Raw genomic sequence first — 26053 nt, forward strand, 5'->3', positions numbered from 1 at the left:
AGATGGATCCTTTGCTTTTACCTCAGCTTCACAGGTCTAGAAGCAAAAATGGTGTACTACCAGCTACAGAATAATAAATATGTCTTTTTCAAAAGAAGGTTTTGAAATAAAGAACAACGGACAAGTGGCCTCACGAGGTATCAAGAGTCTGTTCAGGAGAAACAAGTATTCAGAGGGAAGAATGTGAATCAGTTTTTACACCCGACTGCAGTTACTTAGTATTTCAAATTAATTTGTAGTATCTTCACAGCTGAGAAAAAAACTTCACATCTTAAGAAAATTTAAAGGCTGTACAGTCAAAGAACAAATCAGAAATCAGACGAATGTGCAAAACACTTAAGGAAAAATAAGCCAAATGTATTTTCAAAATATTATGGCAAAGAAATGCAAAAGAATATTGAAAGGATATAGAAACTCCACTGTCCTCGTTACATCAGTATTCAATATTATGCCATCATGCAACAGACTGTTGGGTATAGAGACACAGTGCACTGTGGAGTTGTATTGCCCAGTCCCATGCTCTCTAGCAGTCTCACTTGAGTTCTGACTCTCTAAGAGAAAGATACACTGAGATGATCCACAGATCTGAAGCATTAACTCTTTAACTCCCAATGCACTACATGATGTTATGATGTGGAATACCAATAACAAAAAACATAAAACCATGACAAGTAGATCTCAGTGTATCTTTCTCTTAGAGAATCAGAACTCACGTGAGACTGTTAGAGAGCATGAGCCTATTGTCACCTGGTTACTGTGCCGTTGGGACAATGGGGCCAACAGTGTGTGGCTAGATGGTAGAGAAGCTCACCAATTGAGTAGCATTGCCAGGGACTCTGCCATTGACAGAAGCATTAGTACATGCTGGACTGGGTCCTTCAGTCTCTGGAATCGGATGCTGATAGTCGTGAATGAAAAATACCCCTTCAAAGATGATCTGATAAGTGAGAAAAAGAAATAGACTGCTATGGAAAGGGACATCCATTATTTGAGAGAATATGTCTGGTGGAAATGTTACATGACCCAGCATTCAATCATAAAACCATGGCATAATACTTTTGCCAAGGGCTTCCACATGACCTACAATTCCAGGAGGTGGGAGTGAGGTGGATTCTGGGTTCTGGTAGCACAGCAAGCAGCAGCACAGTCATAGCCTTGCTTTCTCTTCTATTTGAATTAATTTTATAATATTAATTTTAGTTCTCTTTCTTATTATTATCTTACTTTCTTTTACCATTTCTAGTAAATTTGTTATCTCTCCTTATCTTAATTGGGTTGTTTTATTTTCCTTGTCCTCAAAAAGGGAGAAAGGGGACCCTTGTCCTGTTGTGCTCGAAACCATGACACTCATAAACCTTAAAAAGGATGCAGAGAAACCTTATAGTGAGCAGTTTCATGACTATGTTATTCCTGAAATGTTGCTTAGTTATTCCATTGTTTGTTGTTTACCAGCAGCTCTAGCTTTTGAAGCATACTTCGAATATTCCAACTTTGGAAGATGAAGATCAAGACTTGTTTGTGTAAGTTAGAGTAGATCAAAGTAGATGCAACTATACTGGCAGAAAAAAAACTGAACAGTCTTAAACAGGTAGAGGATTAAAAATTGTATTTTAGTAATTTTACCTTCACCTACATTCATTCTCTTAATGGTGAACACTTAAGAATTTTCCCGTATGTAAAAATTGATACTCATTATCATTATGAGGTTTTGGGAACATGAAGCAGTCCATGTAGAAAAAAAAGACTGGTAGAAATTAAATACACACACATATACATACATATATATATATATACACACATATCCTTTTGAATTTCCACTGCAAAAGATAAAAGGAGAAATGAGAGAGATATACCTTACTATACACTTCCCAATGCAGTGAAAGACCACAAGCAGGATAGTTAGAAGTAGTTCAGTGTAGATTGCTAGAAATAAGCCTTTGAAACTGGTGCTAAGAAGAAATCAGATGGGTTCAAATCTTTTCATGTTTCGTGTTAGTCCTATCTCTGTGTTTTTCTCCTCTTGAGCTTACTGATTGATCGCAGATTTTGATCTCTATACATCTTGTGTACAGTGTATCCTAGTAATGAATGGCTGGAGAACTAACACTAGCATGCTATAAGATGTAAAAAGTTTTTTATTTGAGCATATGAAAATACATTTTTACTTTACTCTGTGTGTGGTAATAACAGAGATTTAATAAGAAGAGGTGTAAGTGTGCAGGGAAGAGAAATTTCAACTTGTCAGACAGAATATTTGTACTAATATTTGATATCACAAGGTAGGTAGGAAGCAAATAAAATGGTGACAGATTTTTTTCCATTTTCTGTAAGTGTTCAGATGTATCTGGGCCAGTACATAATATGAAATGTAAGGTTGGAGTGTCAGTATTTCAGGTTTCATTTTTTTTCCTGCCAGGCGGCTTCACTGACATTGACAAACCAGAAGGCTTATGAAATATTTTAGTACCAGCTTCTACTAGCTCAACTTAAAAGGGAAATAATTTTGCCAGTCTGGGGTGAAGATGCGGAAGATATGAATTTTAACTCTGGCATAAAGTGTAATTAAAAGATTTCTGTCAGTACAATATATGACATATGTAACCTCTATCCAGAAAATGTTTGATAAATTGAGAGTAAGTGGTAGTCTTCTAAGAAAAGTAAGGCTGTAATCATGTAATGGATACTGTCCATCAACTCATTGTGACATCAGAATTAGTTGGGCTGTTCCAGCTGAAAATGCTCAGAAGATGTATGACTGAGATCTTAAGAAAATTCTGGAGTGTGAGCTGAACTGTATTACTAGATACCAAAAAAATCACTCGTGTTGCAAAAAAAAAAAAAAAAAGAAAGAAAATGATATTACAAAAGTACCAATCTCTTAGAAAGCTTTGATGAGCATTATAACATTAAAAACAAAGAAAATTCAATTATGATGCACATAGGTGTGTGGAAATCAAACTTCATTAATTTCAGTTCTCACAATGTGAACAATTTGACAGATGTCTTGTAACAAGAGCAAAGTTGATGATTAAGTAGAGGGCTATACATGAGCAAGCTCCTCAACAGTGACATGATTCTGTTTTTTATTTTCTTTTAATTTTCTTTTAATTTTCATAGGTTTTTCTGTGGCTAAAGGTTCTAAAAAACATTCACTTAAGATCATTAGGTATGATTGCATAGAATCATAGAATCACTAAGGTTGGAAAAGACCTACAAGATCATCCAGTCCAACTGTCCACCTATCACCAACAGTTCTCAGTAAACCATGTTCCTCAACACCATGTCTAAACATTCCTTGACTCCACCACCTCCCTGGGCAGCCCATTCCAGCACCTGAGCACTCTTTTGGAAAAATAGTATTTCCTAACATCCAGCCTGAATCTGCCCTGGGACAGCTTGATCCCATATCCTCTAGTCCTATCACTAGTTACATGAGAGAGAAGGCTGACCCCCAGCTCACTACAACCTCCATTGAGGTAGTTATGGAGAGCAATAAGGTCTCCCCTGAGCCTCCTCTTCTCTAGACTGAACAGACTCAGTTCCCTCAGGCATTTCTCATTATGCCTGTGCTCCAGACCACTTTGCCTTCTCTGGACATGCTCCAGGTCAGCACTGTCTTTCTTGCAGTGAGGGGCCAAAAACTGAACATAGTACTCAAAATGCAGCCTCACCAGTGCTGAGTACAGACTGACAACTGCTTCCCTGTTCTTGCTAGCAACACTATTTCTGATGCAAGCCAGGATGCCACTGGCCTTCTTGGCAACCTGGGCAAACTGCTGGCTCATGTTCAGCCAAGCATCAACCAAAACCCCCAGGACTGTTTCCTCTATGGGAATTGTCACCATCAATTTCTATTCTTCCTTGTATATGACTAATTTCTCAGATTCATATATTCATAGAATGGCCTAGGTTGAAAGACCATCTAGTTTCAACCTCCTTGCCATGAACAGGTTCACCAACCAATAGACCAGGCTGCCCAGAGCCAGCTTTGCCTTGAGTCACCACCCCCTTAGTGAAAAATTCCTTCTAACATCTAACCTAAATCTCCCATCTTAGTTTGAAACCATTCTCCCTTGTCCTATCACTATCAACCCATGTAAACAGTCATTCCCCCTCCTGTTTATATGCTCCCTTCAAGTACTAGAAGACCACGATGAGGTCTCCCTGGAGCCTTTTCTTCTCTAAGCTGAACAAGTCCAGTTCCCCCAACCTTTCTTCATAGGAGAGGTGAATTTAAGTATATCCACAGGCAAATTCCAGGTAACTGCTCTTCTGCACAGTGACTTATAGGTGAAGGAGAACTCTTTAGAAAAGATTCTTCAGAAAAAAAAGCAAATCAAATCAGCAGACCATTTTGCAGCACTGGATTGCCAGGAAGACTGTGTTGGTAGTTGCTGTGCTTTGAAAAGCTGTTTCTTTAAAGGATAGGCCTCTGTGGCAGTTACGTTTCTAAAATCTTTTCCAGGCTTCTTCATTGGCCACTGTTTCAGAAGTATCCGTAGTAGATGGATATACAGAATGGGATTTAACTCCCAACTAAGCCACTTTATTATAGTTGGGTTTATAAGCTTCCATTAAATCTAATGCAAACCTAGGCTCAGTCATCCCCATGTAGGTGGTATTTCAGACAATTCTGCATCCTGTCAGATCACTACCTGCCATTCCAGGCAGGTGTTGATCTCACAGGGGTAATTTCTAAACCCACATTTCTCTCTGCGATGTCTCAAAAATGTTTCACATTTTACTTGGCAAATACTTTCAGTCCCTAGTCCATGCCATCAGTAAATACTACACAACTATGTTTCTTATTTTAAGGTAAACATTTGCAGTCATCAGATTCCTCCTAGCTCTTCACTGACTTTACAGGAAGAGTCAAAGAGATCTACATAAATATGATGCAGGGACTATTGGAGGCTCTTACTCCTTTGCATTGCTGTCTTGAGGCAAGAGATGTCTCTGCAGAGGAATGGGGGTCTACCACTACACTGTAGTCAGCTTAGTCAGCTTCAGGTGTTTGAACTGAGACCTTGCTCCCAATCCATTTATAAAAATATCTGTATACAAACTTACATTACACATACCTATTCAGTCTATCTCAGCAAGGGCAACAGCATTAATTTTCCCTTGAGAAACTGCTCATGTCAGAGGAGATGGTAGATTGTTTATAGTCCTCCTTGAATGTTTTATATTTGTTAATATCAACAGTTAATTTGCATAGCCAAATGAAAAGGTAAACATGCATGCTGTATCACACAGACTAGCTGAGGTTTAATGGGACAACTTGGGATCATCTAGTCCAACCCCCCTGCTTCTAGCAGGGTCATCTAGAGCAGGATCACATCGAGGTGGGTTTTGAATGCCTTCAGAGGAGACTCCACAACCTCTCTGGGCAGCCCAGTCACCCTGACAGTGAAAAAGTTTTTGTCACACACAGACAGAACTTCCTGTGTTTCAGTTTGAGCCCACTGACTCAGATGCTGTTCCCAGGCATCACAGAAAACAATGTGGATCCATCCTATTGAAGTACTTTTATACATCAGTAAGATCTCCTCTCAGTCTTTTCCAGGCCAAGCAGACCCAGCTCTCTAAGCCCTTCTTCATCAGATAGATGGGGTAGCCACTTAATCATCTTTGTAGCCGTTTGCTGGAGCTCCATGTCTTTCTTGTACTGAGAAGACCAGAACTGCACACAGCACTCCAAATGTGATCTCACTGCTGCTGAGCAGAGGGAGAGGATCACCTCCCTTGATCTTCTGTGTATGCTCTTTTTTAATGCACCTCAGGTTATCATTGGACTTCTTGTCCACAGGGGCACACTGCTGGCTAATGGTCAGCCTGCTGTACACCAGAACTCCAAGGTCCTTCCCTGTAGGGATGATTTCCCATAGGTCAGCCCCCAGCCTGTACTTGTGCATGGGGTTATTCCTCCCTAGATGCAGGACCCTGCACTTGCTGTTGTTGAGCTTCATGATAGAATCATTCAAGTTGGAAGGGACAACTCAAAGGTCATCACAGAATCACAGAATCACAATTTTCAGGCTAGGGATTTCTGAAAATGACAGTACAGGTCGGCTAGCTGTAGAAGGCAGAGATTTTGGACATTTTCTTCTTGTATTATTATAAACTTGGGTGAGTGCTGTAAAATATCGATCAGTAAATATAAAAAGAAGAGAAAGGAAGACAGCACTGAAAATGGGACCTCTTGAGGAGAAATACGAATTTCCCACAGACCTCATTTTTGCATTGCATAATCCTTTAAAGATTTTCTTTTATATTCTTAGCACATTTTATATTTCAGTTGTTTAATCTTCAGTTATCTCCTTGCAGTAGTAAAGTGTCATCATTTGCAGGATGAGCTGACAACAAAAGTTGAAAAGCAAGCAGAAAATGTCCAAAAAAATGTTAATTATTCAAAATCAATTACATTTATATTTTTTTTCCAATTGTCTCTATTAAATGTGTATTTGCTATCATCAACATGTTCTGAAGTTCTTCACTGCTAGAAAAGGGGATTAGATTCAGAGTTAGTAAGTCATCATCAGTAATACCTGCTGATAATCTAGCCTTAAGAATCCTGCTGTGTTTATGGTGCAATAACAAAATGGCTCATTGTTTTGCACAGGTCAAAAGGCTGTCACATTCCCCCATATTTTGGCATGATTCTCTTGCCACTGCTTCATATTTGGAATATTATGATTTAACATTTGTTACAAGGTGATGGGTGCATTTTGTAGTACGCATTGCCTACCTCAATATTTAAATTACTAGGAGTAATATTCAATGGCACCAGCTTCTTCAGTCTTTCTTTAGTAATTGTCACAGGTTTTTTTGTATAGCCACCCACCTATCTCTGATGCATACAAACATAGACAATCTGAGTGTACTGCCAAGATCTAATGATAATTACGCTTTTTTTAACTTGAAACAGTTCTCTCTGAAAAATAAAAAAGGGCAATACATTTGTAAATCCATATATTCACCTCTTATGCAACTAATCATTTATATCTTTATGCTACATCTCTCCTTCAGAGCTACATGTCGTTTCCATGTGCTCAAATGATTACATTAAAGACTGCATATGTGGATAGGCTGCTGTATCTATTTCATTAATAAACTGGATCATCCTCTACACAGCCTCACACATTCATCTCTGTTTCTCAATATTTTAAAACCTGTCAGAGAATTATAACTAATAAGATGCCACTGTAAAAAAAAAAAAAAGAAAGAAAAAAAGTACTCAGCTACCCACTCAGAGTGGGAAGATTCAACTTTGTACCCTTACATTCCACTTCAAGACTGTATACTTATATCTTGACAAAATAGTGTTGCATTGCCTCCTCCATACTCATTACTAGCTAGACTGTCATTAATCAGAACATTCAAAAAGGCACTTGGTTCATGAACTTCTGTGGGAAACATTTTCAAAACAAAAAATGATGCTTTAATCTCAACAGACAAAGAACATTACACAAGTGACTGTGACTGATATTTTCCAAAGCTACTGGGAAAATGGTTTAGATAAGAAAAACTATAAAGCATTATGCAGTGCTTGTAACATCTTTCTTTCTGCCCCTGCTTCACCAGTATAAACCTCAGCTCTGTAATTAGGAGAAAATCTGAGACTGCATGTCCAGCATCTTTGTAGTTAAAGTCCATGGAATGTGAACCAGACCTTCAACCTGTATATGTTTACCTGGTCCTCTCCATCACGACCTGCATTGCTACTAAGAGAAGAGGAGGTTCAATCCCAGCACTGCAGCTTCCCTGTGAACACTATTGGGTTGTGGGCAAGGTAGGGCTGGGACAATGAGATCATCTTTTGAGTCCTGTTAAGAGTATAATGGACTGAAACTGACTGAATGCTCTGCACATACTGAGAGGACTATGCTATGAGCACAGCTCCAGAGAAGAGCACTGGCTTCATTTCAGGCTCTTGAGACTTCTCAAGAGGCACTTTTAAGAAGTATAAGGATACCAAGAGATGTGAAATGACCAGAGTAGGTGAGAAGCCTACACAGGGAATTTTCAGGGTGCTCTGTCAGACCTAGAGACCCAGAAGCTGCTAAAGAAATGCTGAATCTAAGATGCCATCATCTCAGTAATGGAAAATTACTCTTCTTCTTTCATGCTGTATCCTGACTTTTTGGTTTTAGACTTTTTATCTGTTTTTGGGAATGCTGCCAGGCTGAAGGCATTTTGTCTGCAGACGCCTGTCTAGCTTTGCTGTGTTTTTTATCAGACAGTTTAGGTGAGCACCTGAACATCCATGTAACAGCCTGGCCCAATGGCTTAGATGCTGTACTATACAGAACCCTTGATACAGTCTTTCCCAGGATCTGTTCCTTTCTCTAGCTGTTTTCCTACATGCTTTCATTCTCACCAGAATTGGATGGCAGTGCTGATAAAATAATAAAAATCAGATGTTTAGCATATGATGAATCTTGATTTATTCTAATTGCAATTGCATACAATAGGACCAAGTGAAACAGCTTGTATTGTCAACAACTCCTCTTTTGCCTTTTCCCACTCCAAATGACAATCGATCACCTAAAAGTATGTAGGTCTTTAAAATGCAACTTTAGCTTCTGACAGCAAAACAACATCCACTTGTCCCACCTCAAAAAGAATCCTGGAACAATCAGCTGATTCCTCCTACCTAACTCCTCCTGTCCAAGAGTCCACAATGATTACTATTATTCTGGCACACAAATACCAAAACAAGCTCTGATGTGTGCATGTCTGCCGAACATTCAGACCAAGAGGTTAGCCAGGCCCTTTTGTAGCTGTCTTCTAAATCCTTCAATGCCTAGGTGCAAGATGATGGACTAGTATCTCCTTTTGTAAATGAAATGCACATTTCACAAAATTTTAGCAGAATTCAGGTTAATTGAAGCAATTGTGACAAACATTTCCTAAGCAAGAGCTTCAGAAAGTATGCACTGATACACATAGACTGCTAAATTTGTGCAAACAAAAGATGAGAAAAAGTTAGTATTGTGTACCTTGCTAGGACACCCTGGAAATGAAGGGGTGATGTACAAGGAACTGATAGCAGCGTGATAATAGTGTGCAGGAGACAGAGATGTCTAAGGACATGAGCACCACATCCAAGGAGAGTACTAGAGTGATGCATCCAACAAGCTAGATACTGAGTGATCATTTGTATAGCAGCTATAGCTCCCAGACTGCTTTGATGACTAATAACATTTCAGGTTTAAAGCAGACAGGAACAGTGCTGCAGGGGTTGGACACTTCCAACTTTCACCTTCTTTCCATGACACTCCCTCCATGACAAGTAGTGTTTCCATGTTAATAAGCTTCCCCACTGTATAACGAGTGAGCTGGGCACTATGATCACTTCCCTCCCTGCCCTGCAATGTCCTTATGTATGTAAATGACATTCTGGCAATAGCCTGATTTTTTTTTTCCAGACATCTGAAGAAAGTTGTCTCTAGAGTGTCCACCTATAGAAATGCCAACATTACAAGATCAGTACCAAGATCAGATAGTAAACAATGAGGCATAAAAGCGTGACTATGCAGTACCTGTAAACACTCGAGTCATGTTCCCTATGCCCTAAATCTAGACCATGGGTCTCCAAGCTTTTTGGCTTGCCTGGACAACACTGACTGAAATGGAATTGTCTTTGATGGCATATAAAATATATACTGTAATTTATGTACATAACGAACAAAATATTTTGTTAGTTATTTCTGACAAAATATTTATTTTCATAATTTATTAAATATGTATTATTTGAATGCATTATTATTTATTAAATCCCTAAAAAAGAGAGCAACTAGAGGGATATTTGACCTTGTTTTTGTGAAGCTAATACATCAGTCTGATTTCATGGAAGCAGATGCTATTCTTAGTGAGTTCTCAAGGTGTTCATCAGATGTTTTTGATGAAATTTTACCTTGCCTGTGCAAAACAGCTGTTCCTGTACGAACAGCAACTTACAAATGTACATACTGCCAAAAACTGATACCATAAATAAGGCATGATTTTGAAGCAAGGGATATTTCTCGTTGGAAATATAGGGCTTATAAATGTCTAGTAAAGATGCATGATCAAATTTCTTGAGTTGAATATCTGATTGCGACTCTGTACATTTCATTTGAAAATTCACAGGTAATTTATTTATGTCAAATAAAAATGGAGTCATAAATATATCACAAAATCAGTGATTTCTTTGGAAATCTTGAAACCTATTCTTGAATTTATTTATCAAATCTGAAAACAAGGCTACATATTTTTTGCTGTCTACAGGACTGTTTAGTCAGTGTATCAAAATGCACAGACTTATTTGCCATAACTTGAGCATGCCATATTAAGTTTCATTTCAAACACTATTACTGTTCAAAAAACAGCACTGATTTTCACCATGAAGATGCATGTTTAACTCATATAAACGAGCAAATTCACCAAAAATGCTAAATCTGTGAGCCATTTTTAATCTTTGTGTTCTGATACAAATTTTGATTCCATAAATTATTTTATTTCATTTCATTAATCGTAAAATCTTCTTAGCAATTCACCCTGACTAAGCCACCTTACTTCAGAAAAGTAAATGATGTCCCATAATCAGCATCCATACTTTTAAGGAACTCCTAAAACTGATGAAGATTGAATCCCTTGGACATTATGAAATTCAGAGCTTTGATGATAATTTGTGTGATATTATTCACATTTAAAGCTTTTGTGCATATATTTTATTGATATATAATGCAGTGATATTTCATCAAACGTGTGTTGCCAACAGCAATTGCATCATTTTCAATTAATTGCATAAGTACCTCTTTTCTAACCAGCCATCATCGGGGCACCATCAGATATGCTGACAAAGGAAATCACTTTAATGTAATTTTTACTGCTTCATACATATGGAAAGATTTAGTCGCATCTTTTAATGGCACCAAAGAAACCATTTCTTCAGTGACATTATGTTGGATAGGAATACCTCTAATAGAGATGGCAAATGGAGCCATATCTGTAGCACTGGTACTTTTATCTACTCCTAAAGCATGACATTCAAAATTAGCAGATCTACTTTGATATTTCCTTTGATATATTTTCCTATTTCTTCATTTCACCTTGTTATATTCTGGAGAGATAAACTAATTTTATAAAATCCCATTCTATTTATCAGAACAAATTATATCTGTCACGTTTTCTAGACATTGCTTAATAAACTCACCATCAGTAGCTAGTTTTGTTTTTTTGGGGTTTTTTTTTTTGTTTTTTGTTTTTTGTTTTTTGTTTTTTTCAGTCAGATTTGCTACCAGATATCTAGTTTTTATAACAGAATCAAATTGAGTTGCAACTTGTAAAACTAAAAATTTTGTTGAGATGACATACTTTTTTCAGTTTTGCTAATTTGTATTTACAAAACATGCATCAATTTTATCAACATTTTTTGCTTATGTCTTTTCAAAGAGTAATCCTTGAAACCTGATAAAATTTCCTTACAAATATAAGCATGGTGCCATTTATTTGTCTTGACAAGTACTCATCTGTCCAAGTTTTGTCTAACATTTCCTTCATCCAAGATTTTCCTTTTTTTGGTTTCTGTTACATTTGGTAAGTTGAAATGTTATCAGCAATCACTGCAGTTTAATGGCCAAGTGGCACAAATGCATGTACCATATAATATACACGAGTTTCAATTTAAATGAGTGTGTGTGGCTGGTGCTAGAGGGCTAGAGGCAGAGTTAGCATCCTCCCCTTGTCCAGGTTTCAGCCCAGACAGCCTTAGTGTGGTTGCTGTGAGTAATGGATGCATGCCTGGGGCTGACCCAGGCTGCTCAGTGGGTAGTGCTGCTGCCACGATGGCATAGGGCAGACAGCAGCTGCAGGACAAGCTAGGCCAGGCTGCGTGTGGCCTGCAGGCAGTGGGTTGGACATGCCTGATCTAGACTATCTAGTAATAAGGATTCTACACAGATTCAGGTTAAATAAGTAAGATTTCAACTTCACTTATGCTCTTTGTAGCATCCTCAGGAGACAGCTGCCATCTTCCCTGAATATACATGCATGTCTAGGCAATCGGTCATCCAGATAGAGATTGAGAGATTGATGTCTAGGTTTGTTAAGCAGCAGAGCACATTGCAGTTTAAATACATGTACTGTTTTCCAGTTTTTTATGATATCTAACATACATCCTGTCTGTAAACACTGCATACAGCTTAATAAGATAAAAAAAAAAGCTTCATGAGGATACTAAATTCTAAGGAATAGGAATTTTTCTCCCTTCTTAAGTTGGCATTCAACTTCCATCAGCATAAGCAACAAGTGCCTTGGCAGAATATTTAGGACATATGGCTTTAATAAACTGATAACTTAAAAGTACATGGGCAAGTTTCCTCAACTCACTCACCTTCTTCTACATGTGCTGTAGGAGCTGCTGCAGCTAAAGAAGTTTTGAAAATATAATGCAAGTGAAAAATAACCATTTCTGTAGTAATATTAATGTATAGCACAATAACTTCACTCAGGAGGTTTTTGAGAGAAATAATCAAACATATTTCAAAGCTGTTAAATATATATGCTTCATCTGTAGTCACCAGATGGCATCAGATGTATCTATACATTGATAATCAGCTTAAAACTACTGTAATTCTTTAAGTCTTTGACATTAAAAGCACATTACATATGGTGGAGCCCAACAGATCTGACAATGTTTTTTTGAGGGCATTAACAGTAACGAGGAAAAATGAGTGATACTTCCTAATTCTGAAGATAAAGTTTGGAAAATTTTTACAAATATGCAGGACAAAAACATTGTTTTAATTAAATGCGCTGATTCTTGTTTAGAGTTTACATCTTTTCATGCTTTTCTCCTTTTCCTTTTAAATATTTACATGTTTTAAAGAATGAAATTCTGAAGGGAAATTTACTTCTTTCCAAAGACATTTCAGCTGTCTTGAAGGGTTGTAGCCTTCTGTTGGCACAATCTGAATTTTTTCTGGCTTTCTGATATGGCCAGTGAACTTTTGAATTATGTAAAATTTTCCATGCTTAAAAATCCTTTTATTTAAAATTATTATTATTATTAATTTAAAATTTAAAAAGCTGTTATTAGCTATTCCTTATATATATTATCTCAATAATATATTGTATATATTATATGCATGGGAATAGATATATATATATATATCTGAATCTAAACTTCTTCTTCAACTTGGTAATGTTTAGCACACTTATTTTTCTTATTTATTAATCTTTCTCCTCTGCAAATAACTTATCTTCAGGGGAAAAAAAAAAAAAAAAAAAAAAACAGGAAAAGGGTAAAATCTTGACCACAGTGAATCAATGGCAAAATTCCGAATAACTTCAGGGGTCAAGATTTTACCACACATGACCAACTTTACACAAAGAAGAAAACCAAACGGACAAAGATACTGTGTTATTAAAACAGAGTCTGAAACTGAATCATCATCTACACAGTATGGCAAATGTTTACAGATAACAAAAGTAATCAAAGGAAGTCAAGATGTAGTTTGAAACAGAATTTCAAAGGTAAGTTGATCCTCTGGGGAAAATGTAGCTTTCTGTATATGTACTGAGAATATAAGTTTTAGTATATAATTCTAAAAGCTTAGATTTTGTATCTTTAGATTGTTGTAATGAATTTTCAGCCAGCATGCTGCTTTTGATTACACTAAATATTCAGTTGTATCTGCCTCATTACAACAAAATACTTACTGCAAAAATGTAACATACACTTATATTCACTTCATCATGACCTGGTCCTAACAATGAACCAATGTGATTATCTACATTTATAACACAACAGCGTGAGCATGCAAATACTCACAACTTCTTTAAAAGATTCTTTTTTTGCTTGCATGTAGCATTTGCATTTGTAATGAGCAGTCCTAGCCTTGTTCAGACAAAAATGGACATGTCACTGTTCAAATGGTTCATCTTTACAGTAATGGGCAGACCCTCAGCAAATATATCTGTGAAAAGAGCGCTAGCTTTTGTAAAACAGACACATAAAATGTGAGGAGGATGTTAATGCCATTATCCCACAGGGAAACTATGGAAGGGAAGAAGCAGCACTGTTCTTCATACTATCTAGCAGTGGAGTGCAGCACTGGAACGATGCTTCTGAACTCCAGCCAAAAGTGCTGAACTCCCGCTTTGAGTAAAGCAATTTATGGTTAATTTAACATTGTGGTATATACCTGCAAAAAGTAAGTCTATTTATTCTTTACTAGAGCAAAACCCTCAGCAAATATATATAGAAGCTCTGCCTAAAACTACTTGTGCTGTTTGTACACTAGCACTTCCATTGCAGTAGCTATGACACATACCACAAGATATAAAATCATAGAATCATAGAATATACTGAGTTGGAAGGGACCCACAAGGATGACTGAATTCAACTCTAGGCTTCACACAGACAACCCAAAATTTAAATCTTGTGTCTGAGACCACTGTCCAAATGCTTCCTGATCTTTGCCAGGCTTGGTGCTGTGCCCACTGCCTTGGGTAGCCCATTCCATGCCCTCTGTCCTCTGGTGCAGACCCTGTCCCTAACCCCCAGCTGCCCCTCCCCAGCACAGCTCCATGCCGTTCCCTCGGGCCCTGTCGCTGTCACACAGAGCAGAGCTCAGCACTGACCCTCCACTCCTGTGAGGAGTTGCAGCCACCATGAGGCCTTCCCTCAGCTCCTCTGCACTGGGCTGAACAAACCCAGGGGACCTCAGTCACTCCTCATACATCTTCCCCTCCAGACCCTTCACCATCTTGGTAGCCCTCCTTCAGACACTCCCTAATAATTTATGTACTTCTTATACTGTGGTGCCTAAAACTGCACACAGTACCCCTGAAAGTCTAAAGAACAGCCTGAAGCGTAAGCACCTGATGAAAGGGAAAAATGCAGTCTCTCTCTAGAGTTTAGAAAGAGGCTTATGCATCTTAAAACAAGTAATTGCAAAAAGGCAGCAGGAATTCCTCGCCTGGTATATCCGTTTTGTTCCATTGGTAACTGTAGCTCCAGCAGCCAGATTAGAGATGAAACAATTCTGAATCTCTAAGTGAGATTAACTCCACTCTGCAAATGGCAGCTGCCATTAGAGAGGCTGGAGAATGGAGACGGGTGATTTAACTGACTTGGCACTGGGCCTTGAATTGTGCCTCTGGCTCCTGGTACACCACATTGAGAAGGTCTTACACGTTGCATTTCTATCTGCACTTTCAGCTGAAAAATAATGCAATGAGCCAAATGCAAAATAAGTTTGGTTCTCTTCCCCTTCTCTGATATAAATCTGTTGTCACTTGTCTTATCTAGAAGACAAAGCAGACACACACATTTGTACAAAGAGCTACTGTATTTCTTGTAACAAAAAAAGCTTAGAATTTGTGTTATTTTATCAGCAAAAATTACACTCACCTATCATTTGCAGTTCTACCCATAAAAAGTATGTGATACTGTAATTAAAATATATTGTAAGCATTATCTGAGAGTTCTAATCATTCCATCATATAATTCAATGAAATGCATTCATACAATACCTGCAATATATAAAAAATAAAAACAGAATACAGTATAATAACTTTTTATTAGTTTTTCATTCCTGAAGTAGTCCTAAAAATATCGGAATGTATAGATTATATCATCCTGACTCCACTACTTCCCTAAAATGGGAACAATGCACAAGACACTAGCTAACTTCTCAAGATGTTTCAATCTGTGTAAAGGGAGGAGGAGGAGTTTGTATCTTTTAATATGTTTCTGATAGGATAGCATTCAAGACTACTGACGATAGCACTGGAGTTAAAATCAGTCAGGTCATGGCTCTCAGTGGGTCATGCTGAGCTGTGGGAAATGGTGACCACCACATGGAGAGATTAAAACCTTCACTGAATTGAAGAATTCTGCCTGAACCTGTCAGTGCTACCAGAGCACCTGTGTATGATGTATGATGTGACCAGGTGGATGACCTGCTTATCCTCATTGCAGACCTGAATATAAGGAAGATAGATGGGTGAAGCCACAAGCTATCATCCATACAAGAAAGCCAATGGAAGGAACACTGCACAAGTAGCCGTGCTTCTCTCTCCCTCTTGCCATCAGGCAGAAAGAGGGGGCCTGTGATATAGGGAGCAGTGAAAAAAGGTCCCTGCTTGGGATGACAGGCAAATACCCTCACAGCCTATTTCGCCTTCCTAGGTGCCCTCACACAATAGATATGAAGCTGTGAAATTTGAGGGACTGGTAAATGAGGATGTTGATGTTAGTCTATCCAGGGAGACTAGGGCAAATCATTCAATCCCACACGTTAAGACTACCTCTGTTAAAAAAAAAGAAAGAAGGGGGATTGTCATAGGAGACTTGCTTACAAGGGGAACAGAGTGTGAAATATGATGACCAGACTCTTCCTACAGGCAAGCCTGCTCTCTCTCTGGGGCTCAGGTTAGCAACATTATTAGGAAGCTCTCCAGTCTGGTGCAGCCTTCTAATTATTATTTACTTCTGGTAAATCAGGTTGGCCAAGGGTTATCAAAAGTGACTTTAGGGCACTGAGGCTGTTAGCTGAAGGAGAGGGAGATCAAGTGGTGTTTTACTCAGTCCCTTCAATAAGCAAGGAAAAAAAAAAACTGAAAGGAAGAGGAAAATCCACCTGATCAACAAATGGTGCCATCAGTGGAGTTTTGTGTTTTTTTTCTGATCATGGGACAATTTATACAGCACCAAATCTGCTGATGACAGATGATGTTCAACTGTCTCAAAGGGGGAAAAGGATTCTAGACCACTAGTAGGCAGTGTTCATTGGGAAGGCAGTAAACTAGGTTTGAAGGGGGAAGGGTCGCTAAAGATGAGTCTAGGGGCAGAGAGACCAAAAAGCCCAGTTGAAGTGCATCTACTCCGATGCATGCAGAATGGGGCAACAAATAAAAGGAATTAGAAACTATGGTGTAGCAGGAAGGCTCTGGTATACTGCCATCACCGAAACATGGTGGGATCATTCTCACAGCTGATGTGCTGCAGTGGATAGAAATCAATTCTTTAGAATGGATAAGAAAAGAAGTGGTGTGGTTCTGTTAGCTGGGGAGTGTTTTGATGTTGTAGAGCTCAATGGTGGTAATTATAAGGTTGAGTCCTTATGGGTAAGGATCAGAAGGGGAGGATAACAAGGCTGACATCTTGATAGGACTGTGTAGTAGACCATCCAACCATGATGAAGAGACAGAGCATTCTACAAATAACTGGCAGAAGTCACACTATTGCTAGTGCTTGTTCTCATGGGGGACTTCAACTTACCAGCTGTTTTCTGGAAATACAGTACAGCAGAGAGGAAACAGTCTAGGAGGTTCCTGGAGTGTGTGGAAGGAAATAGCTGGTTAAAGAGCTTACCATGGGAGATGCCCTGCTAGAACTGCTGCTCACAAGCAGAGAAGGACTGGTGGGAGGTGTGGAGGGCAGAAAGCTGCCTTGGGCATAGCAATCATAATATGATAGAGTTCTCTGTTCTTGGTGAAGTCATGAGTCTATTATTGGATGCAGTGGATGTGCACAGGTGTCCAAGAAGGCCACACGCATCCTACCATGTATGAGAAATACTGTAGTCAGCAGGTGCAGGGAGATGATCATCTCTCTCTATTCAGCACTGGTGAGGCCGTACCTCAAGTACTGTGTTCTGTTTTGGGCCTCTTCCTACAAGAAAGACATCAAAGCTCTGGAGTGTCTCAAAAGGACAATCAAGCTGTGAAGGGTCTGGAGTGACTGAGGGAACTGGGATTGTTTAGTTTGGAGGTGGCTCAGGGGAGATCTTTCTCTTCAACTACCTGAAAGGAGGCTGTAGCAAGGTGGGGGTCAGTCTCTTCTCCCAGGTTACTAGCGATAGGATGAGAGGTAATTTCCCATAAATATCTGCAAATGCAATATAAGCAATGAACTAGTAGATTGCTTGAACAAGGGAGAAATCAGACATTCCTTGGCAATTCTTTCTCACTGTCTGGAAGGTATTGCTTCTCATCTGTTCATTTATTTTTAATTCTCTTTTGTTGAGACTTTACAAGTGGTTGGAGGAAAACTATTTGCCTAATTCAGTGCAAAGTAAAACAAGTATTCCAGAAGGGAGTTTTGAGAGGTGGACATATGCAGATGTGACTGATTGACAGAGATGTGTAAGCACAAATGAATACAGTATCACAACCATTGACTTTCTGATCTGAAATACTTATGCACTAGGATGATGTCTGGCTTTGTTTTTCTTCTTACTTACTCTCTTTGCACAATTCTTCTCTTTTCATCAGATCAGACATGAAGAACAAATCCTGTACATACCTGTTTCTCCCCACTGGGCTTCTTGTGGTTTAGTAGCAGTTCCACGGCACCAACTACCTCCTTCCTTATGGCATGCAAAAGAGCATCTCCCACATACACATTGAAACTTAAGAGTAGCTCAATGAGCTCAAGGTTCTCATTTTCAATTGCAATAAGGAGTGCCGTTCTTCCCAGAGGATCAATGCAGTTAATATTGATCTTGAAATAAATTTCTGCTTCTTCCAAAGCTTTCTTCACAGTGGCATAATCTCCTTTCTCCACAGCATTCAGATAGGCTTTCTCTGAATGGGACAGTTCAGATTCTGCTCGTACAATACGAAGAGGGATACGATCTCTGTAGGGAGCGTTGACATTTCTTTTGTAGTAGAACTGGGCCATATTTTATGCCATTCTAATACTTCGTCTCTGAAACATGAAAAGAAAGATTAATCAATAATTTATTTTGAGGTATAGTGGACAAAATTAATATTTTACATATATAACTATATAAAACTCAAAGTGGTGTTGAAAAAAAGTAAACATTTTGTATCAAAAGAACTTGTGAAATCACTAATAAATGCATAAAAGAAGACATAACCATGTTGTTCATACTTCTTAAACAAAGTACCGATGTCATCACACAATATATAATTTCTTATATATTCTTATATATTCTTGTGGCAAGAATGAGGCTTGCACCAAATATGTGGCCGCATTCCTTCATTAAGTTCTTCTATGTCATCTTTGCTGAAGTTTGACAGTATGCTCATATACAGTTACTGTTTCCCAGTACTAGAAGACACAACACTTTTTTGAGCTTGATTGTAGAAGTGAGTATGTCATTTTGAGACTTGTTCCTTTGCCCTTCTAAAGGTATCTAGTTTTATCACAGAATCATAGAATTGCTCAGGTTGGAAAAGACCTTCACAATTAAGTCCAACTGCAACCAAACCATACTATCCTAACTCTAACAACCCTATGTTAAATCATGTCCCTGAGCACTACATCCAAACAGATTTTAAACACCTTCAGGGATGGTGACTGAACCACCTCCCTGGGGAGCCTATTCCAGTGCTTCACAGCCCTTTCTGTAAAGTTTTTTCTTAAATCCAACCTAAACCTTCCCTGGCACAAATTGAGGCCATTTTCCCTTGTCCTGTCACCTTTCGCCAGTGAGAAAAGACCAACATTGCTCTTGCTACAATCAGCTGTCAGGAATTTCAAGAGAGCAATAAGGTCTACCCTCAGCCTCTTCCCCAGACTAAACAGCCCCAGTTCCTTCAGTCCCTCCTCATAGGGCATGCTCTCCAAGCCCTTCACCAGCCTTGTTGCCCTTCTTTGGACCTGCTCCAGCACCTCAATGTCCTTTCTGTACTGAGGTGTCCAAAATTGAACACAGTACTTGAGGTGGGATCTCATCAGTGTCAAGTACAGTGAGAGGATGATTTCCCTAGTTCTGCTCACGATGCCATCCCTGATACAGGCCAGGATGCCACTGGCCTTCTTGGTCACCTGAGCACACTGCTGGCTCATATTCAGCTGACTGTCCATAAGCATACCAAGTTCCCTTTCCATCATGCTGCTTTCCAGCTTCTCCTCCTCAAGCCTGTGGGGTTGTCTGGGGTTGTTGTAACCAAAATATAGGATCCGACACCTGGCCCCATTGAAAATCACAGTTTACTTTGGCCCTTCAATCCAGTCTATCCAGGTCACTCTGTAGTGCCTTTCTACCCTCTGGCAGATCAACACTCCCTCCCAACTTGGTGTCTGCAAACTTACTGAGGGTGCACTCAATTCTCTCATCAAGATCATTGATGAAGATGTTGAATAGGACTAGCCCCAGTACTGAGCCCTGAGAGACACCACCGTGAGTGGACACCAACTGGATTTTACTCCATTGACCACAACTCTTTGGGCCACTGAGCCAGTACTTCACCCAGCAGAGCACGTGCCCATCCAAACCATGGGCAGCCAGGTTCTCCATGAGGATACTGTGAGAGACAGTGTCAGAGGCTTTACTGAAGCCCAGGTAGACCACATTGACAGCCTTACCTTCATCCACTAAGCGGGTACCTTGTCATAAAACGAAATAAGGTTTGTCAGAAAGGATCTACCATTCATGAATCCCCAAAGGCCTGATTCCTTGGTTGACTTTAATTGATCCATGATGGCTCCTGATAGTAACCATTCCATAATCCTCCCTGCCACCGAGGTGAGACTGACAGATCTGATGCTACCAGGATCATCTTCCCAGCCTTTCTGAAGATGGGCATCACATTTTCCAGTCTCCAGTCCACCAGGACATCCCTGATTAACCAGGAGTGTTGAAAGATGATGGAGAGTAGCTTCTCAGTCACACTGGCCAACTCCCTCGGTACTCAAGGGTGCAACCCACCTGGCCCCATGGACTTGTGAGCATCCAGCTTTTGGAGCAGGTCCAAAACCATTTCCTCATGAGGGGCCTATTCTGTTTCCCATCCCTATCTTCCAGTGCAAGGGTGCCTAGGGAGCAACCAGTCCTATTAAAGACTGGGGCAAAGAAGGCATTAAGTACTTCAGCCTTGTCCTGATCTTTGGTCACCATGTTCCCCACTGCATCCAACAAGGGGTGGAGATTCTCCCCAGCCTTCCTCTTACTGTTGATGTATTTACAGAAATATTTATTGCTGTCTTTCACCTTAGTGGCCAAGTTCAGTTCTGGTTGTGCTTTGCCTTTCTGACTTTCTCCCTGCACAGCTTCACTGCATATTTGTAATCCTCATATGTAGCTTGCCTCCTCTTCCAAAGACCATAAGCCTTCCTTTTGTGCCTGAGTTCAGGACAATTCTCTGTTCAGCCAGACCAGTCTCCTTCCCTGACAGCTTGTCTTCTTGGGAATGTCCATCTCCTGCCCCCTCAGAATAACTTCCATAAAGTATTCCCAGCCTTCCTGGGCTCGCCTTCCTGGGCTTTCTGAGTTACACTCGTTATTCTGCCTGCACTCCAGAGTAGCATGGGTCTTTTCCACTTCAGACTTCTGTACAAATGTCTCTGATATCCTATGCAAGTAATTGTGTGTGGTCCACTGAATACAGATCTTTAGCTTGGGAAGAAAGACTGTATTAGAGTTGGAATAGCTATTAGATCTGCAAAGTGCTCTTCAAATACCCTAGAAACATAAATTAGTCTCTCCTGACTTAACTGAAATAGATAGATCCAGACAGCACAGTTCATTGGTGTGTTTTCCAACTAAGATTTTGACTCAATCTCATATGCTATTAAGAGAAACATTCATACAAAACGCTTTTCCAGCCAGCGCTTACTATCATATAAATTAGAATCCAGAGCCTGAAAGGAAAAACAAAATCTATATAAGAAAGTCACAAGGACTGGAAGATAGATATCATAGTTTTGATAATGCACTATTGAGTTCTAAACTCAAATGAATACTTAAAACACTGCAACAATGAAACAACTGTGGGGTCATGCAGTTGATAAAACCTTTAATTACTGAGGAAGAACATTTTCAAAATAAGTTCCTTCCAAAAGGAATTTTCATCCAACTGTATCTACTGCCATAAAAAAAAATACTTAAAGGAACAGGGCACACACACATATAAAATACATTTACACCAGTGATTAAGCAGTTAGTCAAAGAACTGTAGCTTCTTGTAATTTTCTCTGATGACAAAGGTTGATTATCACAATGCATTGTCCTCCATTTATTTCTTACATTGAAAAACACATAAAGTAATGTCTATTTTACTTTGTGAGGTTTTGATTGATTTAAAATTTCACAATACCTTGTGAGAAACAGTGATTCATCTACTCCAGTCTCTGTATGGGGTGCAAGGAGAGGTAAGGTAAAGGCCCTTACTAAGATGTTTTGTTTGTTTTCTGGAGCAGATCAACAGGACTTAAGACAGGCAGATGGCAACAAAGATGTATTAGGAAGAATTTCCCTCAAGATCCATATATAGTAACCGAGCAATTGCACTATTCAAACAAAATATTTCCCAATTTTCCTCCTCGGTATTATCAGACTGCACCATAGGTTACTAGAGTGCACAGTTGTGGGTTACATTCTGTTAAAGTCGCTATAAGTAAAATAGTTATCAGTTGGCACATTTTTGTGCCCTTGGAGCAGAGATAATACATTCTTATTTTTCAATATACTGCATTTTACCAGTTTTTCATTCACTCTCATTTCCCAGGATCAAGAAGAAGAAAACGAGAATTTGTGCAATCAGTTCCAAATAAATCTAAATGTACATGTTCATATATAGATGCCCAAATGAAAGTTAGGTTGCTACATTCTCATTACAGCTATGGAGATCTAGAGTTCTTTTCCACTGCCCATAAACAGGCACCTTGCTGAATGCTGAAGGGCATACCACCTGGCTCGAGCTGCTTCTTCAGGATGACTCAGGTGTCATATAGATAGGTAAAAGTTAGTAACTTCAAGCTGTGTAAAGATGATAATCACTCTTTAAGACCATTCATTTGAAAAGATTATAATGTTTTTGGAATACCTAAATAATTATTATCCAATTCTGACTATTTGCAAAACATGCCCAGAATATTTTGGTGACTAGCTGAAAACCTAGATATTAAATGTCTTAGAAATATGATTTATGCTTGAAAAAAAAGTATCACTACATGAAAAAAAAAAAGGAAAAGGTATTCATTTCAAAATGATCTTTATTAGATAGTTATGTCATGGCTAAAATATATTTGTTTTGAAAGTGCATATTTCTACAAATTAAAATACTTAGCCTAGTTTTCCCACAACTAGACACACACACACAAAAAAAAAAATGCCTTCAGATAGTTTATCTTTTTTATTTTTTAGCAGTTGTTTCAATTATTATATTCATTCCAAAGCTTGTTGTAGGAATGACAAAACAAACATTAATAAAAATATGAATATTCATTTTAATTAAAAGTATTCAATGGCTATCGTGTGATTTGTCTGACCATGTAATATGCTATGTGTTATATGTATATTTTAAGAAATACTTCAACAGTTTAGAGGTAAAACTAGATATTAAATCTACAAAGTAGCACAGCTCAGTGTTGGTAGTAACATCAGATGTAGGCTAGGCAATCAGAAATAAAGTGACAAATTACAGACCTACTGACTCTTGAAGTCAAGCCATTTCCAATGACAGGAGATCACTGTGCTTTAGGAATTTTTCAGCAGCATAAGGCAAGTCTGAAAGGGGCACAACTTCCTGTGGAAAGTCTCAATCAATATTAGGGACAAAGTTCAATATTTGAATATTGAAATTTATCATCATATAATTACCATTCCGTCTCCTGGTGTTTCTACAGAAGGACAGAGGTCTCTGCATGTCTCATGTCACACCTGACAGTCCAGTGCTGATGTCCTGGACATCCCAAATGGTCCCAAACACTCTGATTCTGCTTTGGAAACTGATTCTTGCCCTCAGTTGCCTCAGTTGCCCTCAGTTGCGGATAAGGCACTTCCTAAATGTGATTTGTCTGACTTATTTTTACACTGCTACAAAAGGACGAGAAAAGTCTTACCCTTCTTTAACATGGTTAAAAACTGATTTAGATGTAATTTCCCTTTCAGTTGTCTCCTCAGGTTGATGTATGACTATTCTTACAATATTGTACATTGTGACCTATAAAACTTATCTTACTGTATTGATCAGTCCTTTCTCTCTTCTTTGTAGGCTTCTAGTTATTCTTAATTTCCTTTTTAAGCTGATGACTCAGACAATTGAGTATAAAATCCTTTTTGACATTTTTAAACATCTTTATTTTTTAAAGTAAAATTTTCAATTACACTTTGTACTTCTAACTTAAAAAGAACAAGAACCACTAAGACACTTCTGTATTACCTCTTATTCCAAATGAATGTGATTGGGTATTGATGTAAGGAACCACTGTCAGAAGGCATCCTGAAGTTCAGAAAGCTTAGAATTTCACATACACTGGTAATTATAAATAATGAGAAGTCTCAGCACAGTGCCAGTTTTTCAGCACTTTCATGTTATTTACTGCTGAAAAATAATTTATGAAAAAATATTCACAGACCTGGAACAGGTAGTATCTTGAGGCTCAAAATAGTCCCTTGTAAAGGAGAATCTTATTTAAAAACTATATCAGGTGGGCCTGGTAGTGATTGAATGGATTTTCCAACATCCCTTCCTCTCTCAGAAAACCAGCATTAAAAAAAATAAATAAATAAGTGAATTAGCTATTGATACTGGAATATAAGATATTGATGGAGATATTTTACAGCAGCTGTACCCACTTAAGTATGAGCATGCCCATACTATATAGTGCTCCCTGCCCTCTGCAGAAGCTGGAGAATTATCTGAGCAGGAGAAATGCATAATATTTCAATGAAAAATTGATGTGAAGTCAGTCCTTATTAATTGTTTAATTTAACTTTATTTTTTACGGAAGTTGCTTCATTTACACTTTCTGCAAACCGGTATTTCAAATAATGTGACTACTTTTCTTACATTGTTATTCAAGACGACAGAAAAACATTATTTCTTATTTTCATACTTAATGTTTCTTCTCTGTTTGTAATTATTTAAATTTTAATACACTTGCAAAAAGTTGGTATTATTTGATTATAAAATAAATTTCAATTATAAAATAATTCACCTGCATGTACAACTTCTCAAATTTTCACTGACATAGACCTCTTAAGGATACTGTACTTCTAGCATTTATCTATGACTTAGACTTACCAAAGCACTATTACATTACATAGCTTCTTCTGCAGTGTCATCAGAAGTACTCTTCTGATTTTGCTCATGAGTTTGTATTTCAGACTGTGTGAAAAAAAAGATGTGAAACTTCCTAAGTAGCTGTGGAGGCTTCTGAGGAAACCAGAACAGTTCAGATAAGTGAATAACTCAAGGATTCGTCTGTCATCTCCTGAAACTACTTTATATGTACTTTTCAAGGCAAAGGAGAGATTCTGACATTTGTTGTATTAATGAAAGCATGAAATTTTCTTCCCAAAATAGATCTGTGACAGACTAACTTTAATCTGATACAGTCCTATCTGAGACACAGTAAAAATGATGTTGAAAGGGAATTTTTGAAAACAAGACTCTAACTCTTGAAAGTTTCAATCCAAAAGAAGCATGAGGTTCCTTCAATTTCAGTTACCACAACAGACAGATGGGTTTGAACAAGAACAAAAGAAACGCAGATAAACCACTGATTTCTGATCCGAGTATCGGTCTAAATACTGGTGTATAAGTGAATGTTTAGACTGGTAAATTAAGCATGCCTCTCGTACTGAGGTCAACTGGATAAGCTGTGCCCATACTGGTAAAGTCTCAGGCCAGAAATAAGATAGATGAATGAAAACTATCTACTGGGAATAAATTGTGGTCCATGCTAACTGCAAAATTGTGCCTGGAAATTGTGCAGGAAGACCTTAATTATCTGGAGCCGAGACAATTCCAAGGACTGCTGTAACAATGACAGGCACAGCTAATGGAGATCCACTGCCCGTGTATGTCTTCCAGCACTATTTATTAGATTCTTAGAGCTGACAATATAATATACAATGTCCTCTCCTGAAAGTCATTTGTCATTATTAGTGATATAATCAGCTTCAGACCTGAAAGTTAACAATAGCAGATGTACCAATCGGACTTAAACATGAAGTCATGTTTGCAGGAGATAAACTAAAAAGTGTAACACGGTGTACATTCCTTATGAGGCTATTGATTGATTTGGAATAGCATAAAATCTTTTATTTGTCCTCTGTCTTAAAGTACCCTGTAACTGAGT

The 26053-nt window shown here is 38.4% G+C and overlaps 1 protein-coding gene across 1 annotated transcript in view; it reads right to left on the reverse strand.

Annotated features, from left to right (window-relative positions):
* TRPC4 (transient receptor potential cation channel subfamily C member 4) overlaps positions 1-26053 on the reverse strand; it is a 145635-nt gene that overhangs the window by 74518 nt on the left and 45064 nt on the right. The window contains exon 2 of the mRNA XM_065730255.1: positions 18302-18706. Coding sequence (XP_065586327.1) covers positions 18302-18679 — 378 coding nt within the window. The 5' untranslated portion in view covers positions 18680-18706. The remainder of the gene's footprint in view (positions 1-18301; positions 18707-26053) is intronic.

The sequence above is a fragment of the Cyrtonyx montezumae genome, unplaced genomic scaffold, assembly GCF_038088225.1.
Source record: "Cyrtonyx montezumae isolate F1298 unplaced genomic scaffold, pur_monq_1.0 scaffold_12, whole genome shotgun sequence".
NCBI classification, from domain to species: Eukaryota; Metazoa; Chordata; class Aves; order Galliformes; family Odontophoridae; genus Cyrtonyx; species Cyrtonyx montezumae.